The sequence below is a fragment of the Prionailurus bengalensis genome, chromosome X (assembly GCF_016509475.1).
Source record: "Prionailurus bengalensis isolate Pbe53 chromosome X, Fcat_Pben_1.1_paternal_pri, whole genome shotgun sequence".
Taxonomy (NCBI): Eukaryota; Metazoa; Chordata; class Mammalia; order Carnivora; family Felidae; genus Prionailurus; species Prionailurus bengalensis.
Genome location: NC_057361.1, coordinates 31,897,534 through 31,916,282, shown reverse-complemented (window position 1 = coordinate 31,916,282; position 18,749 = coordinate 31,897,534). Strand labels below are relative to the sequence as shown.

Genomic DNA, 18,749 nt, shown 5'->3' with positions numbered 1-18,749 from the left:
CTGAACCTTGACTCCAGCACAACTGCTACAACCTAGTACACTGTCAGAGCAAGAGCTCGCCTTTCTCAAAGTGTACTTAGCTATCTGTATCGGACAACCACCCCTTAACAAAGAGTAACAACAGGTCTACAGATTTCAGTATCAGCAATTTAGCACTTCAGTACATAACTTAGATTACTGTATTAGAGTAAGTTGGTTATTTATAATGCAAAATATTCAATACCATATATATACAATGAACCATCTCTTCAATTATATTATGAACATCCTATTAGTAGAGATAATCTCTAAATTTTAGTCTTTCACAGCTCCTGGGACAGAACAAAATATTGTAGTCCCCATGGTACTGATTACCTGTTTTATTTGCAGGTTGAATTCCTTGAGGCTGAGTCAATTTAGTTTGAGTTTCTGGAATCTGAGGAATGTAGATTTTCTTGGGGATATCAAAATGTTCTGGAAGGCTCAGTTCTGCTGTGTATGAAATAGACTTAGGCTTCTTCAACTTTGAGGTAGTAAAGAGAACACAAGTCTGCAAATAAACAATCATTGGAATGTAATTCTCTTAGCCTTTACCTCCAAAACACACACAAAAAAGCATTTTATACTTAGACCCCTTATTTGTGAAAAAAAAAAAAATCCACCAACGGATTAATTAGTTCTTTTCTTTAGACATAGTATTATTTAAATGGTGGAAGAGAACACTAACATGTTTTATACAATCAATGGAATCATCCTTTATTAAGACATGCTCAATGCCCCTTGCTGTAATCCTTTCCGTATTGAATTCGTTGCTACGGGGAAAAACCAATTCCACTGGTGAATGGCATTGAAAAAGTACTTTCTTCCTTGAGTTGATCCCTGTGCTGCTTAAAATCTAACCCATCAGTTCTAGTTCTTATGAGAACTACAGTTAGGGGTGCCTGGGTGACTCAGTTGGTTGAGGGTCTGACTCTTGATTCTGGCTCATGGTTGTGAGATCCTGACCCCTGTTGGGCTCCCTGCTGGGTGTGGGGCCTGCTTGGGGTTCTCCCTCTCCCACTTCTTCTGCCCCTCCCCTGCTCATTCTCTCTCTCTCTCTCTCTCTCTCTCAAGAAAAAAAAAAGAAAGAAAAAAAACATGATCCCCTCTCTTTTGCTAATGACAATTTTGTAAGTATATGTGCATGTACATATACATATATGTATATTAGGTCCTGCCCCTCCACAGACACCCAAACCTACCTTTTTTTCTTTCTCCCTCTCCCATTCCAAACATACATTTTACACAGGTTTGATATTTTTAGTCCCTTCAGCCACTTCTTATATAATGGGGGTGACAACAACTCACCATCATGCATATGATCCTCAAAACACAATCTAGTTCAATACTGTCCTTCCTAAAATGGAACAATGAAGAGAAAGCTGGCTCTCTAGGTGTGAACCAAGCAATGCAAAGCACAGAGGTAGGTGATCATTTATTTTTATTTGGATGCTCTACTGCTAACATAGCACAACCCAATGGTTAGACCATGCACACTTAAAGGCAGAGTAACCTGCATTTATAACCCAACTCTAAATAAGTTTGGTCAGGCTATAACCAAAGCCACAAAGCCCTCATTTGTAAAATATGGGCAATAAAAGTACACACTGCCTATCCCTGGTGTGAATATTTAAAATGAAAACAAAATCCAGGTCCTTGGAACATATTTTGGGTACTCAGTAAATGTTTGCTATTAGTATCATCACTGTCATCATCATTATCATGATCCTGGTCAGAGTATCATTACTCAACAAAAATAAATGTTAGTGCCATCAGCAATCTTCTTCATTCACCGGGTTTGTTATCTATAAACTCCACAGGAATTTTTTTTTTTCTACAAAGTGACATTTTTCAACTACTTTACTTTGGAAACTAAAATCACGTCAATTAAAAAACAAATTAATTCATTTACATTTATCATTGTTGGTGTTTGGTTCATTTTTCGAGTCACTGTGAACAAATTATTCACATCAGAAATTAGCTCTTTAATCTAAATGTATATCATCTGCCTTCTATATCTTTAAGTCACTGAGTAATGGTATATTGACATAGACTCTCTTCTTGGCCAAACTCTAGTCAGAGTCCTCCAAGCCCTTTACTCAGTAGGCCTCAACCTTGGCCTACAATAACTGCAGACTTTCAGTACAAATGATTTTTTTCTGCCTATCCCCTTCCCTCCCACACGCGCATGCGTGCGCGCACGTACACACACACACACACACACACACACACACACACGTAGACTTGAACAAGCACTGACATAGTTTCTAACAATTCAAGGCCATAACCCTTGGATGATCCCACTTCCCCTTAAACTGCCTACCTCGGGCGCCTGGGTGGCTCAGTCGGTTAAGCGTCCGACTTCGGCTCAGGTCATGATCTCACGGTCCGTGAGTTCGAGCCCTGCATCGGGCTCTGTGCTGACAGCTCAGAGCCTGGAGCCTGCTTCAGATTCTGTGTCTCCCTCTCTCTCTGACCCTCCCCTGTTCATGCTCTGTCTCTCTCTGTCTCAAAAATAAATAAACATTAAAAAAATAAAATTAAAAAAAAAACTGCCTACCTGAAGGAGCTCAATGCTGCCACCAGAATATACTGTTTGTTCCAGCCAAAACCTGGTGATAGGTAGATATACCCTGAACCCCCTTTAGAACAGTTACTTTAAAAAGCTGGCTATTATAAATCCTTTCTTCCTCCTCCACCCATTGCACTGTCTCCATTTTTCTCTCTCCTTTTTGAGATAAGTTTTCTACCACCTAGAACTGTCTTTTCAAGGTCCTCAGAATGCAATCAAGGAAACAGTAATCGCAGCCAGGTAGGTACCTCATTCTAATTTGTACCACTGTCTCCAGTTATAAAGATCCTAGAAGTTCATTTCTCCTGCAGATAAGCATCAATGAACAAATCCAGATCACAGTGACCAACCCCCTCCCACTTATAAATGTCCACTTCCCTGACTCTGCTCATTATTATTAAGTTCCCAGCTTCCTTCGTTAGTTTCTCACCCTCCCTTTAAAACTCTCAGTTTCTTCTGTACAAATTTAAGTTCAGTTCATGCTGGATCCTTCTCCCTGTTTCAACAGTTAATGAATAAAGTCTCTCCTTACTGCTGTAACTAGTATCTAGCTTTGTTTATCTTTGACAGTATCAATAGGATTACTTCATGATTATAGTGCACTTAAATTATACAAATACAAAAACCATTGCCTTTACCTTTCTGAATTCTCACCAAGCAGATCTTTTAGATTTCCTTTTTTTTAAATGATTATTTATTTTGAGAGAGAGGGAGAGAAAGAGAAAGAGAGAGAGCACACAAGCGGGGAAGGGGCAGAGAGAGAGAGAGAATTCCAAGCAGGCTCCACAGAGCCTGACATGGGGCTCAATCCCATGAAGCATGAGATCATGACCTGAACTGAAATCAAGAGTCAGACACTCAACTGACTGAGCCACCCAGATACCCAGATTTCCTTTTTTAAACATATTATTAAATTCTAAATTTCAATGATTTTTTTCTACCATTTATCCCAGGGTATATGGCATGGCTTTTAAAACATGAACTTGAGAAAATACAAGGAAACTACCCTGTAAGTTTTCTTTCCAGTGTCTCTGAATATATCATTAGAGTTGATTTAGTAATGACCAATAGAATATGAATTCAATAAACGAATGCTAAGTGGTGAAGTGGCAGAAATTCATGGTTCTGACAAAAGATCCTGTCTCTCACAGTATATAAAGTAGATATATCAATTTGCTATTACTTCATAAATATTTCAAAAATTCAAATTCCACATGGTTGTATACCAAAAAAAAATTAGATATGCCACTTTTCTTTGGTAGAAAAGGAATTACATTTATTCAATTAGATTTAGTTCTAAACAGATTTATACCAAGATTGATTTTAGATTTTGTTATGCGATTATTTTATGCTATAACAGTGCATTCTAGACTTTTATTTCATTAGTCAATTTCATTGACTAATGAAGTGAATATATCATTTGGACACTATACAGGGGAAGGAAAAGAGTAATGGACTAGGGGGTAAAAACCTGGGTTCATTTCTATTCCGTCACAAATCACTGGTGTGACCTTAGGTTACCATCTTACTACTTCAGATGTTTGGTTTGCAGGTCTGTAAGAGGTTGGACTACGTGTCTCTGAGTGTCTTGATTTCTTTTCTCAGCTTTAAAATACAACAATGTCTCTACCATGATCTGGGCTGTAATTGCTACCCTGTCAGTGAGGGCAACATAAGTCTTTTCTTTTTTTTTTTTTTTTTTTGTTTATGCCTCAGTCATTTCTTTTTTTGTATTAAAGAGGAACTCTACCTCCTTTATGTTTCTCCATGGGGTCACTGAAATAATTTGCAAAGTGCACATAAAAGCATGTTGGAAAAAAGGTGTGAAACACTATAAAAGGAGAGAGTCTTTTTAAAATTAATCTTGTTTACTGTTCCGCTGTAAAAATTATTAGCATTATTATGGTTCAAGAGTGCACTGATAATTGCACTTGAAAAGAACCCTTTATGATTAGATGTGGATGAACAGAATAAGATGCATCTGTGAGTTCTGATTTGCCGCAGCTGGTTTTCTTAAACTGGCACATTCAACCCTTCTCTACTTATTTTGTGCATCTGGTAAGTTTTGGCTGAAATCAAAGATGTGTGATATTCACAGAATTCAAAGAAAATAGTAATCTTCAGGTAAAAAAAAACTTTTAATTTTTAAATTTAGAGGCTATTTAAAACATTTCAATTTTAATTTTAAAAAAGGCAAGGGTTTTTCATAAATTATCATTATGTTGTTGTTATTTCCAGCAACCAATTGGGAGACGTACACACACACAGATGCCTATCCTGCAAATGTGGTTAAGTAGACAAGGGTAAGTACACAAGATGGCTCAGACTGTGAAAAATCAGTCTATGAGGCAACCTGGATAGATATGAAAACCTCAGGTTTAAAACGTTATTTGTTTGTTCAAGCACATATTCAATTCAATTAAACAATGGCAGAGCATGTCTCATGCACACGACAATTAGGGGTAAATAAAAACACATCATAACGATTTTTAGATTTCTAGGAATCCACAATCCTAGAGAAACAGGTAAATATAAAAATATATACTATACAAAACATAATTTGACAAATACAATAATAAACACAAAATGTCTGCTGGATTACAGAGATGACTAAAAGAAGAGGGAGAAAAATAGAAACTATATACATGCATAAATAGTAGAAAGGGGATCCACCGACAAAATCCATCTCCCTCCAGCATTTCTCATTTAAATAAAATGTGTTCTTAAGAGGTAAGAATGCTGAAAATAAATTTAAAAGGAAAGAGAGAGTGAGAGAACACACTGTGATAGGGTTAAAATTTGAAATGGCCACATATCAAGCATTTCTATTGTAATACTGTACTGCAAGTTGAACAAAACCTTCCCAAATTCACTGCTCTTTCACAGAAGTAAGCATGTTGGTATGAGCTAAAATAGAGCCAACAGCTTCGTGAATGGAGTCCGTAAATGGGTCAGTCCAGAGGGTGTGAGAATCTCAGGCCTTGATATTTTTGAGCTAATCAGAACTTAAAAAAGTTCAGGTCAACCCTAAAATACCATCAGTAAATGTTGGAGATCTGTGCTTATGCCGTACTGATTCTAGCATTCTGACAAATAAAAAAAGAAATCCTACAATGCCAAGTATTTTGTTGTAATATATGCAAATGAAGGTAATTCTCAAGCAAGGATGAAAACATTTACCATTTATTCCTTCACTGATGGAAGATTTAGTGACTACCTTTGGCACAGCACACTTTTTGAGGCACTGGTGATATGAGAGTTAACTAAACAAATGTCTTTGCACAAATTCCCTTGCTGGAGATAGACAATGAGTAAACAAATAAATATATTAATGTCAGGTGATAAATGCTATCTATAGAGAAAACTGAAGGAAATGTGGTATTTGGAAAGTGCCTGGTCGATGTAAGCAATACTTTTAAAAAAATACAAAATAATTTTTTAAAAAATACAAGCATAATCTCATAATACAAGCATAATTCTAGCAGGCCTGAAGTAATTGAGGGAAGTAGCCTGTAATGTCTAGGGAAATTAAACCTCAGAAGTGCAGGGGGCATGGGGAGCATGCCTTGGGCATTTGAACATCAGCAAGGAGGCCTGTGCTGAGGGAGTGACATGAATGAATGGGCTCCAGTAGAGGTGAGATCAGGGAAGAGGCGGGACTGTCCGGGAGGGTCTTGAGGACCATGCTAAGGATGTTGGGTATTATTCTGAATGAGTTGGAGAGCCAACAGAGGAATGGGTGCAGCAGAACAATGTGATCTGGTTTACATTTTTAAAGAATCGCTTTGTTGCCTCTGTGGAGGTTCGACTGTACCGAACTCCATTTATAAATAGAGTTCAAGATAGAATAACAGAGTCCACAGTAACAGTAATAATAACAAGAACAACAATGCCATACATAGAGCACTTTATATAATAGGTAATGTGGTAAGCATTTTATGTGATTGTCTCACTTAGCTTCCGTCAATTACCACTATCTTCAGATTAAAAGTACAAAAATTGAAGATTGATTTTTAAGGAATCAGCCCACAGTTACACAGGTAGACAGTGTCAGAGTCTGGATTCTCAGCCTGGTAGTCTGACCGCAGGGATGACCCTCTCTGGATGCACAGAATATCCTGGACAACTTGCAGAACATGTTCCTCCCCACCCTGCCTTCCCTTACTTTAAGTTCTTCAGGGCATTCTAATGTGTAGTCAGAACAGAGGACAACTGGGAATGAAGCAATTACACCGTAATGCCTAAAATTACTAGTATGCAAAGTCACCAGTAATCTAGTTATTACTACTAAAATCAGCACTTGGGGCGCCTGGGTGGCGCAGTCGGTTAAGCGTCCGACTTCAGCCAGGTCACGATCTTGCGGTCTGTGAGTTAGAGCCCCGCGTCGGGCTCTGGGCTGATGGCTCAGAGCCTGGAGCCTGTTTCTGATTCTGTTGTCTCCCTCTCTCTCTGCCCCTCCCCCGTTCATGCTCTGTCTCTCTCTGTCCCAAAAATAAATAAACGTTGAAAAAAAAATTTTTTAAATCAGCACTCATGCTAACATTAATAGAACACTTTGTTTCAGATTTATTTAATGTGGTTAAAAAAAAAAAAAAAGCTACCGAGCCATCCTTCTGGGGAAAACCAGCATTCATCATTTCTCTATGTCAAAATGTTATGATTAACAACTCTGTATATTTTTAAAAGGAGAAAAAAGTGCATCATCTGTCCTCCATTCTCACCTCAATCTTTGTCAGCCCCAGGAGGGCGATGGCCACGCGAACACTACTGCTCTCCAGAGTGCCTGTGATCAACCGTCGCTCATACTCTATATCCGACATCTGCTGCTGTGCTGCAAAAGCCAAGGCCTTCTCCTTGGCTTCATTAGTCAGTGGCAACTTAAGGTCCACATCCAAGACCTGACGGAGCTCACATTTCAAATACAGAACAGGACTGTCCTTACTTAACACTAGGGGAAGCAAAAACATGTAATGCTTCAATGATCACTTATGCTCTTGACCATGCTATTCAGGATGGACTTGGAAGGTTGGAAATATAAAACTGCAGGTGTGACCTTCATTAACTAGAGTAACACAGGTAACTCATTTTGAGTAGTCCTAATTCAGTAATTCAAGAGTAAGTCTTCAGGAATCAAAGATATTTTGCTGGTATCTCTAAAAAGAATGCTCAAAAGAACTCAAAGGGTTCTTTCATAGAAATACCAGCATGTTCAAACATGAAGCGATCATTGTGCTATCAGTGATTGGAAGCTAAGGGAAGTAGAAATAAATGTAAAGACATCTGTCAGAGACTGGCAAAAACTGTCTTTTTCTTCCGCTAACAACCTTACACTTTAGAATGGAGGGTACAAATTCAGGGTGCCAGTTCAGGTAATATATTACAATATATACAATTTGGGAGTACAGTGATTTCCAAACTATTCAGGAAACTGAAAATTTGGTGAGTAAATACTTCGAATGCCAAATTTCAATATTTATCCAAAGAATGAAAAAATAAGGATTTAAAAAAAATCACCACTGACATTCATTGTTAAACTGGTGCTCTATTCCATGGATGTTGACATAATAAAGTTAAAAGGAATCCTTTTAAAACCTAATTATTTCTGGAAAAACTTGCTAGGAGTATGCTTGGATGACTATATGAGGAACAGTCCCATCCCTTGACATTTTAAATGAAATAAAACACACGTATACTCTACCTTCCTCTGGAGAACTGCTGTAGTCAAGTGGAGTTGAGGAATTCGTTGGGTGGAAGCTGGAAGGCAATGGGATCGTACCTTTTCCTTCCACAACATAAATTAATTCTCCAATCTAAAATACAACCACACAGTGATATTAAATTCCAAAAGCTCAGAAAAAATTAGGAAAAATCTTTCTGCTGTGAGAAAAATCTGTATACTATAAAAACATCCATGCATTGTGCATTGCTAAGCAACGTAAGCCCTAAATGAGGGGCGAGAGGTAAGGCTTAAATATTAGTCCTCCCACAGTGTGGGGGAAACTTTGTATGCACCCAGAGCAGCGAGGAGGATGAAGAAGGCACCAGGATAGCACTGACAGCAGTTGATCTTTGTAGCTGTGAATATCCTTGGCAGACTGCTAGCTTAAATCACATAAACAATCAAGGAAGAAAGAAATATTTTTTCCTTCATTCTGTAATTTATTGTTGGAGGGGAGTGATATCACTTCTGCAGGATGTCTGAGTCCCCAAGTGTCTATATTTTAAAGTGCAAGCTTTCAAAAGGAGCGTATGAGGGTGTGCAGACCTTTTAGAGTAATTAGGCAAGAAATGCAGAAGACTAAACAGAGAGAGTGAAAATAAAAGTGGGGTCAGTGCAGGGGCAGCAACATAATATAAGCAAAGATCTATAAAGACGGACAGGCTTGGTTTCAACTCTGGTACTGTCACTTACTAGCTACTAAGCCTCAGGCAAGTTTGCCACATCTCTGACTTTCAGTCTCGGCCTCTGTGAAATGGGATGATTAAAAAGAAAAAAAAAAACAGTATATTTTAGAAATCTAGAGATTAAAAGAAAAGGAAGAGGAGACAGGGAGTCTCAAGAGACATCATACAATCCTAGTGGATGAATATTATTTAGATCTTGATTCTGAAGGGAAGCAGAAAATGTCACGCCAGAATGTGTTGCTTTGGTATATTGATAATTTTGAGTTGTAGGCACTTGAAAGATATCAAATGCAAAGAGAGGCTTTCTTTGAACTCGCCTTATCTGCATAAAGACAGATCCTCCAAAAGAAATTCAAGTATCATAAATTCCCTTCCTAAGAGTTTCATCAACCAAGGATTAACTCTTATCAGAAGAAGAGACTAGAAGTTGACACTGTACAGTGACAACCTGTCACAAAGTATCATGTCTCCCATCTATTCTTCTAAGGGCCCATTCATCTTTCCTAAAAATCATTTACTCCCCTCTAAGTGGCCAACATCCCTTCTCCCCTTTCCCTATTTAGATGGTATTTAAGCCTGAATTCTAAGCCACCTTGAGGGGTCATTCATTTTTCCTTGGGTATCTCTCATGAATACAGGAGGTATACATGTTAATGTCTATTTTTTTCTTGTTAATCTATCTTTTATTATAAGAGTCTCAGGCAATAATTCAGAAGGGCGGAAGAAAAATTATTTTTCCTCCCCTACAGTTCAAACAAAGACAAAGAAAGTGACAGAAAAAATGTACAATCATGAGACAATCAGGGAAATATGAACAATGCCTTGTGGTTGGATGTTAAGAAAAAAATTTACAATATATTTAGTAATAATGGTATCATGGTTATGTCAAAAAACCAAAATCTTTTTGTTATAGAGACACTTTCTGAATTATTTGTGAATAAAATTATGTGATAATTGGGATTTGGGTCATTATAACAATGTAACGTGTTAGGTCCTGCACTGTTGAAGATGAGAGAAAGGTACAGGGGGATTTATTGCAGTTTTATTTCTACAATTGTATTTTATATTTTCCATAATAAAGGCTTTAAAAAAATGCTTACATCTTAAGAAATAGAATGATAGTAAAGATGTGGTAAGGACTCAATGAGGTAACACATATCAGGAATCTAACCCTTTGAGATCACTCTAAATGGAAAGGAACCATTCTTTGAGGGCATAGCTTCCCAAACTTTCATGACATATAAATCACCTGTGAAAATGCAGGTCTGACTCTAGAGATCTGGAGTGGGGTCCAGACCTGACAGGATCAATGAAAATGAGCACTGGCAAATTTAGGGCTAAGCCATACAATGCAGAAGAACCTTCTACCAGAATGGCTTTACAACAGGCATGCAACTAACTATGAACAAAGCAAAAGAAAACAAACTTAGCTTCCAAGCTGGGACTTGTCACTGGTCTGAACTACCCTACAATCTTAAAACAATATTAACTGTATGTCTGAGAGACTACTCCAGAGAGAGCGTACATAAATGATATAAAAGAAAACTGATCACGTAATAAAAATACATATTCCAAAATATTGTAAATATCCTAGATAACAAGAGAAATGGCAAACACTGAAAGTGAATCTGGAAACAATATAAGAATAAACCATTTCTGGTTGTGAGGTCAATTTATTTACAGCTTCATTATCCTTCCCCAATTGGGATTTGTTTATAATAAATTAACTATAATTTACTTTCATGTGATAATGTTCCATAGAATTTTATTAATTATGACCCATAATTATCTTCACTTCATGCTGAAAAAAGAAATATGGAAAACTTTGAATGTTTTAAATTGTTTAGCATTTAAATCCATGCACTCCTGGTAATAAACAGTACATTATATGAAATTTTCATAGAGTAATATTTCCTAAGCAACCTTGTACTTTGCAAATATAAATCTAACCTAGCCATCTGAAATGGGTTTTCTGTGTATGCATGTTTTATTCCAAACACAAGTGAGTGGTCAATACTACTGATGAAATTTTCAATGATAATTCAAGTACAAAGGTTCAATAGCGACCAGAAAAAACAATGTATTCAGTTTTCACTTTTATTTTACTTTTTTCTCATTTTTATTTTTATCTAAAAAAATCAGTTGTTTTACCCAAAATATAGTATTCATAAGAAATTAGACTCGGTGAGTATAAAGTTATCAGAATTACATGTTTTCTTAAATGTGTGCCTGAATGAAACCTGGTCTCTAGCTGCAGAAAATAACTACCAACTCATGGGTGTTGATCCAAAAGGAGCAAAGTGCTATTTGCTAGAATATTTCCCTTAAATAGAAATGACAGGGGCACCTGGGTGGCTCAGTAGGTTGAGCATCTGACGTCAGCTCAGGTCATGATCTCATGGTTCAAGGGTTCAAGTCCGGCTTCAGGCTCTGTGCTGACAGCTCAGAGCCTGAAGCCTGCTTCAGATTCTGTGTCTCCTCTGTCTCTACCCTTCCCCAATTCGCGTTCTGTCTCTCTCTCTCTCTCTCTCTCTCTCAAAAATAAACATTAAAGAAAAAAATGATAAAAAGCCTCCTAGCCATGAAATATCAGTAACTAAAACTCTGTTCAATTCCATTTAATGCCACATCTTATTCAGACGATACATTATCATTTCTCAAAAACTATTTTGTCTAACTTGTTCACTTTCAGTGTTCTTTTTTATTAAAAAGTAACTTAATATAATTGAAAATAATGCCTGTGTCAGAAAATTGTTCAGGAAAATCAACTGCGGTATCGTCTAATTATTTCACTCTACTCTTCTGGCAATAAAATCAGACCAGGAAAGGAATACAAATGCAATAAACAACTCCTTTAAAGTGGAGAAGCCCTTTACATTCCAAGTCTGGAGGCTGTGACAAGGGAAATGAAATGATCTGACACATAACAGACACGTATCAATGTGAGTTATTCTAGGAGTCTATTAAATTTCCTTTCTGCCCTTAATTTCATATTTACAGTCAGGATGTTTACTTAGATTTTTATTATATTTTCCAGAAGGATGCCAAAGCCCATTGTCCACTGTGAGAAACCCTCACAAAAGACATTTTGTTCTTCTTGTGTATCTAGTTAAATGTAGTCCTCAAATAACACAGTTGCATGCAAATTTACAAGACCAGCTGTTAATGACCTAGAAATGAGGAACACAAACAATGAATTGGCAGAAAAGTTTTAATCCCAGCTCTGCTACTAATTAGCTGGGTAACCTTGGACATGTCATGGGTGCCCTCCAGACCCAAACAACCTTAATCTTTAGAGAAAAAATAAAAAGCATTTTATACAGAAAACCCCCATGTTGTTTCACAGGTCTTAAAATTCTACTTATTCTCCAATCTTGGGCCTAGATTTTGCTAGGTTTTATAATTTGTTTGAACTGGCTGAACAATGTTATATTATTTTGATGACTAAACAGGCACATGAGAACTAAGTTAAAACTCTAAAATGTTAGATTCATACACTAGAGAACATTTATCATTGTAGGTGGCTCTTTGACATTACCATAATTATAATGTGAAACTGACCAGTAAGAATAATCACTGTTCTTTTAAATTCTATTCTTCATAGAATGATTGTTCTAGGAGACTCAGTAAGGGTAAAAAGAAAATGTATAAAGAGATCTGTATGCTTGCACTAAAAAGCACAACTTTTTTTTTTTTTTTCAACGTTTATTTATTTTTTGGGACAGAGAGAGACAGAGCATGAACGGGAGAGGGGCAGAGAGAGAGGGAGACACAGAATCGGAAGCAGGCTCCAGGCTCTGAGCCATCAGCCCAGAGCCCGACGCGGGGCTCGAACTCAGGGACCGCGAGATCGTGACCTGGCTGAAGTCGGACGCTTAACCGACTGCGCCACCCAGGCGCCCCTAAAAAGCACAACTTTCTTAAAACAATTTCAACACAGTCTTAATTGTATGCTTGAGTGATTATTTCCGACATTTTGAGAAAGCAACATATATTTACATGGCACAAAATATGAATTGTTTAATAAAAATATATGGTATATTGTACAAAAACATCTTGTCAAATAATAGGAAGCTGGGCCTAGACTCTAGAAATTATGGAAGCAATGGGATTGACAATCACTCTGTCTTTATCACTGTCTTTCTCAGAATAGTTTCTATTGCTGTTCATTTATTTGCTATCAATTGTTCTGTAAGTAAATGAAAATTTGCTTCCCTTCAACTGCGAACATCATGCAAACTGTCATTAAGATTAATCTTTTTTAATATTAAAAAATTTTTTTAATTTTATTTTAGAGAGAGAGAGTGTGTGTGTGTGTGTGAGAGAGAGAGAGAGTGGGGTCTCAAGAGAGGCGGGGGGGGGGGGCGAGAGAGAGAGAAAGAAAGTGAGAGAGAATCCTAAGCAGGCTCCAGGCCCAGCCCAGAGCCTGACATGGGGCTCAATCTCATGACCCTGGGAACATGACCTGAGACAAAACCAAGATTTGGACACTCAACCCAGGTACCCCAATATTGATCTTGATATCATCACCTTTGCAGTTCTTTCTTGTCCCCTTGCTCCTTCCCCCAAATCCAACATCATCACCTCTTCTTTCACCATTGCTTTTTCACATCCTTCTGTCTTTATTGCTAGTATGCAAAAAGCAGAAGGCAAGAGAGAACAGAGATATGTGGAGTGGTGTCATAGATTACAAGAGTCTCTGAACCAGTCCCTTGATCTCCAGTCTCTTTCTCCAACTCTTAATCTACTCTTTGTTTTCGCTCCAGAGATGCTTTCTAAAACAAAGATGAAATCAGGTCATGCCTCTGCTCATTACCTTCCTGCTTTCAATAACAGTGATTGTAACAATATAATTGAGTTATTCAACTAAAATTTCACTATCTTCCTCATTTTCTTCTCATGTTTTTCTTCAAAAAGGCTGCAGGGCTGGGGTGCCTGGGTGGCTCAGTCCGTTAAGTGTCTGACTTTGGCTTGGGTCTTGATTTCATGGTTTGTGGGTTTGAGTCCCACGTGCTGACAGTGTAGAGCCTGGAGCCTGCTTCGGATTCTGAGTCTCCCTCTCTTCGCTCCTCTCCAGCTCATGCTTGTGCTCTCTCTCTCTCTCTCTCTCAAAAATAAATAAACATTAAAAAATTAAAAAAAAAAAGACAAAGGCTGCAGGGTTAATTGCAGGATGATGGTCTCACAGAAAGGAGGATGGGTCAAGTGGGAGAAGGCTTTGCTGCATGGAGGGGGCTCAAACTAGTGTAGTTTTGTGAACATTTACCACAATGATCTAGAGTTTAAAGTTCACTTAACCTGCCTCCAAAATGTCAGCAGGCATCATAAGATAAGTAAATGTTTCATAGTGTTTATGGCCCAGATGGGATTTCAATTTCTCTCTGCTTCCCTGGTAAAAAACTCAGGGGTATGGGGAGGAGTGTAGTTAGCAAAACAACAGCAACAACAAAAAATGCAGTTGTAGGGGCATCTGGGTGGCTCAGCTGGTTAAGTGGCCGACTCTTGATTTTGGCTCAGGTCATGAATTCCTGGTTTGTGGGTTCGAGCCCCACATTGGGCTCTGTGCTGACAGCATAGAGCCTGCTTGGGATTTTCTCCGTCCCTCTCTCTCTGCCCCTCCCCACTTGCTCTCTCTCTCTCCCTCTCAAAATGAATAAATAAACTCCAAAAAAGGGGCACCTGGGTGGCTCAATCAGTTAAGCAGTAGACTCTTGATGTTAATTCAGGTTATGATCTCATGGTTTGTGGGTTCAAGACCTGTGTCTGGCTCTGTGCAGACAGCTCAGAACCTGGAGCCTGCTTCAGATTATGTGTCTTTCTGCCCCCTCTGCCTCTCCCCTCTGACTCTTTCTCTCAAAAATAAATCAACATTAAAAAAATTTATAAACTTTAAAAAATGCAGTTGTAACAAACTGAATAAAAAATCAAAAGGTGAATGAAATGTGGCTTGCCTTTAAAAATCATAGAAAAGTGGGGTGCCTGGGTGTCTCGGTTGGTTAAGCATACAACTTTGGCTCAGGTCATGATCTCACAGTTCAGGAGTTTAAGCCCCACGTTGGGATCTGTGCTGACAGCTCAGAGCTGGAGCCTGCTTTAGATTTTGTGTCTCCCTCTCTCTCTGACCCTCCCCTTCTCATGCTCTGTCTCTCTCTCCCTCCCTCCCTCTCTCTCTCTCTCTCTCAAAAATAAACATTAAAAAAAATTTTTTGAGGGGCGCCTGGGTGGCGCAGTCGGTTAAGCGTCCGACTTCAGCCAGGTCACGATCTCGCGGTCCGTGAGTTCGAGCCCCGCGTCGGGCTCTGGGCTGATGGCTCAGAGCCTGGAGCCTGTTTCCGATTCTGTGTCTCCCTCTCTCTCTGCCCCTCCCCCGTTCATGCTCTGTCTCTCTCTGTCCCAAAAATAAATAAACGTTGAAAAAAAAAAATTTTAAAAAAAAAATTAAAAAAAAAAATTTTTTTTTGAAAAGAAACCGCCCTCAAATGATACTCAGCCCCAGCAGTTATAAAAATAACGTTCATAAAACTGACATTAGTTTGCCTAAATTTAAATTATGTAAAGAGTTTACCATAATGTTTTTACTTTCACATTCAATAAAATTAAACAAAAATCAGTATTACTAAAATCTATACAGTAATGACAATTGAAAATAGTTGCACTTTGATTATAGAATATCTAAAAATATATATGATAAAGACTTCCAGCTTAATCTCTGCAGCAGCAGAGACAGAAAGACACAGAAGCCTGAGGGAGAATGAAATGAGGGACAGGGCAAAAAGATCAGTGGTCCCTTTTTTTATGCAAACATAAGGGAGATGGACAAACTGACATACGATATATTTAACAACTGGTAAGATTTAGCCTTAGACTAAATTGCTGTAGACCATAAAACAGTAAGAAGGCTTTGCCCATTCGTCTACCTAGGCATAGGCACCCTTCTTCTGTCAACTTGTTATTTGGTTTGGCAAGGCTGAAACTCTCCTTGGTATGTGGGGCCCCCGTGTGGGAATGGGACAATCTCCATAAGTTGCTCAGATATGCTGATTCCCATCCTGGCTTCCTCAAGTCAACAATACCTGGACTTTGGTTTCTACTTGTTTTGACCAAGTTCTGTAGACAGAAAAGGACAATGAAGGACTACAAGATAAAGCTACCAGGGGGGAGAAGAAGTCTAGATTGGTTCCATATAAAAGCTCATGGGTTGGTGAAAGACGGCTGCTTAGGCCACAGCAAATGGTTGCAACTGGATAGAATCCAGTCTTAACACAGGCCCCAGATCAAGGATCCCTGCTTGATGTCTCTGCCTTTCTCACACAGATGATCCCAGCAAAAATGGGTGGTTTCCTATTTAGGAACCCAGGACTACATAGAAGAGATGATCACACAGGCATGACAGTAAAGACAGAACCCCAGGGTTGTGTCAATACACTGCTTTGTACTTTGCAGGGTTTGTGTGTGGGTCTGTCAAGCCCTCGTCCCAGCAGGTGTAATTCCTCAGGGACTAGGTCTTGTTTCTACTCCACCTTCGTCTATTCAATCTGCCCCCATCCACGCATGAGCAGAAATGCCTTTAGATTTCTGGCATTGGATAGCTTGAATTTGTAGGGATTTTGTAGCTTTTCCCCTAGGCTAAGAATTTCTATGAACATTGATGGAAATTTTGTAAACTGTTTGTAGTTTCAAACAGCTATTACATAAGTCATCTCATTTTTTTATTTGGAAGTTCAAATGGAACAGCCAAAATGAAACTAATGGCATTTCCTTGATAGCCGTGGTGGTAGAAATGTTTCTGTTTTACACATGGCAAGCTATCAAATTGAGGCCTAATTACTTTACGGTTTTCAACAGGTGGTTCTTAATGGCAAAGCAGTTATCACACACTTAATAAGAACAGGAGCTAACTAGGTGGACTTGGATGTTTGATTATCTATTTAAGCGTGTAATTGCATTTTTCAATATAATTAGCAATAAATTGAATGTGTAAGTTAATAGATGTGTTTCCCCACATAAGTCATTATAATTCAATGCAATACTTTAGTTTAAAGGCATTATTTCTCAGTTGATAGCAATATAATTTCATGATTACTGTTTTCCTTAATATTTTTTCTGACAACAAAATATATGTAATTAAAAGACATGTTTTAATAAGTTGAGATGCCAAGATAAGTGTAATTATATTTTGATTAATTTAGACAAAATTTATGGAAGTAAACATTCATATTCTAATAGTTTAATTTAAATAATAAAATCAGCCTTCTTACTCTGCTATTGACAATTAACCCTAGCATTTTCTGGGACTGTATTATAAATGAATATAAAAAAGGGATTAAGAGGCATTTGATTAAACTACTAGTCACACTATAGTCACTATTTTTCACAAATTATCATGTAGAGCAGCTATTCAGTTAAATCCTGGATTCTTTTAAGGAAAATATAAAACAAGATTTAACATTAATATAAAATAGCATTTTTCCTCCTAAATGGTAATTTTAAGTACAGTTAAACTATTCTTTACATATTTAGTAGGCTATATTATTTTTCATGTGTAAATGATTCTGTAGACACCAGGTCAATATAATACCTCTTTCCAATTACCATTATTTCATTGTATCTGCATTCAATATAGCACATAATTGGTACATAACTGATATATGTGGGGCTATCTTCTAGGGGTTATAAATTCCCTCCTCAGGTCAACATATGGCAGTTTCTTTCTGGAAGGGTATAATACTATAAAACTTTTCCTCTAAAGGCTGTCTTGTCTCTCTCTCTCTCTCTCTCTCTCTCTCTCTCTCTGACTCTCTTCCTTCCTCTGTTCTTCCATCCTTCTTTTCCTTCTCTCAACTTTCTCTCCTTTGCTGGCTTTAAAGAAGCAAGCTCCTTGGGGTGCCTAGGTGGTTCCGTTGATTAAGCATCTGACTTTGGCTCAGGTCACGATCTTACTGTTTGTGATTTCGAGCCCCACATCGGACTCTGAGCTAACAGCTCAGAGACTGGAGCCAGTTTCAGATTCTGTGTCTCCCTCTCTCTCTGCCCTTTCTCTGCTTGTGCTCTGTCTCTTTCTCTCTCTCAAAAATAAGTAAACATTAAAAAAAAAGAAACAAGCTCCATGAATGCCAGAGCCACTAGAAAATTAATTCTGCCAATAACCTGAGAGAGCTTAGAAGCAGCTCCTTCCTCAATGGAGCCTCTGAAGAGAATCCAGTGCTGGTAGATCCCTTGATTGAAGACGTAACAGACCTTAAACAGAGGGCTCATCTAGGTCATGCCCAGACCTCTGATCTATGAAAACCATGACACAATAAATGTGTACTGTTTTAAGCCCCTCAGTGTTTGGCAATGTGTTATGCAAATACATAAAGCTAATACAGACAGAGCCACAGCGAGGTTAGGCATGCAGCCAGTCTGCTCCTATGGGACTTTCTAAGGCAGCCATTATATTTTTTCTTTATTTTTTTTTTTTAACATTTACTTATTTTTGAGAGAGAGAGACAGAGAGAAAGAATCCCAAGCAGGCTCCAGGCTCTGAGCTGTCAGCACAGAGCCCAATGTGGCGCATGAACTCATGAACCGTGAGATCATGACCTGAGCTGAAGGTGGACGCTTAACCGACAGAGCCACCCAGGCACCCCCCACATTATAAATTTTACCCACAAATAGTGTAACTTTTTGCTTATTTGTGAGGATAAGCTCTGCCTTCATGTCACCTGCATTGATTACTCAATTAAAGTGCCAGCCCATGATGCAAGCCCTTGCC

At 38.2% G+C, this 18,749-nt stretch overlaps 1 protein-coding gene across 1 annotated transcript in view; it reads right to left on the bottom strand.

Moving 5' to 3' along the window:
- CFAP47 (cilia and flagella associated protein 47) overlaps positions 1-18,749 on the bottom strand; it is a 587,956-nt gene that overhangs the window by 265,185 nt on the left and 304,022 nt on the right. Inside the window, exons 43-45 of the mRNA XM_043569968.1 lie at positions 8,289-8,400; positions 7,312-7,538; positions 355-529 (exon numbers count right to left, since the gene is read on the bottom strand). Of these exons, the coding sequence (XP_043425903.1) occupies positions 355-529; positions 7,312-7,538; positions 8,289-8,400 (514 nt within the window). The remainder of the gene's footprint in view (positions 1-354; positions 530-7,311; positions 7,539-8,288; positions 8,401-18,749) is intronic.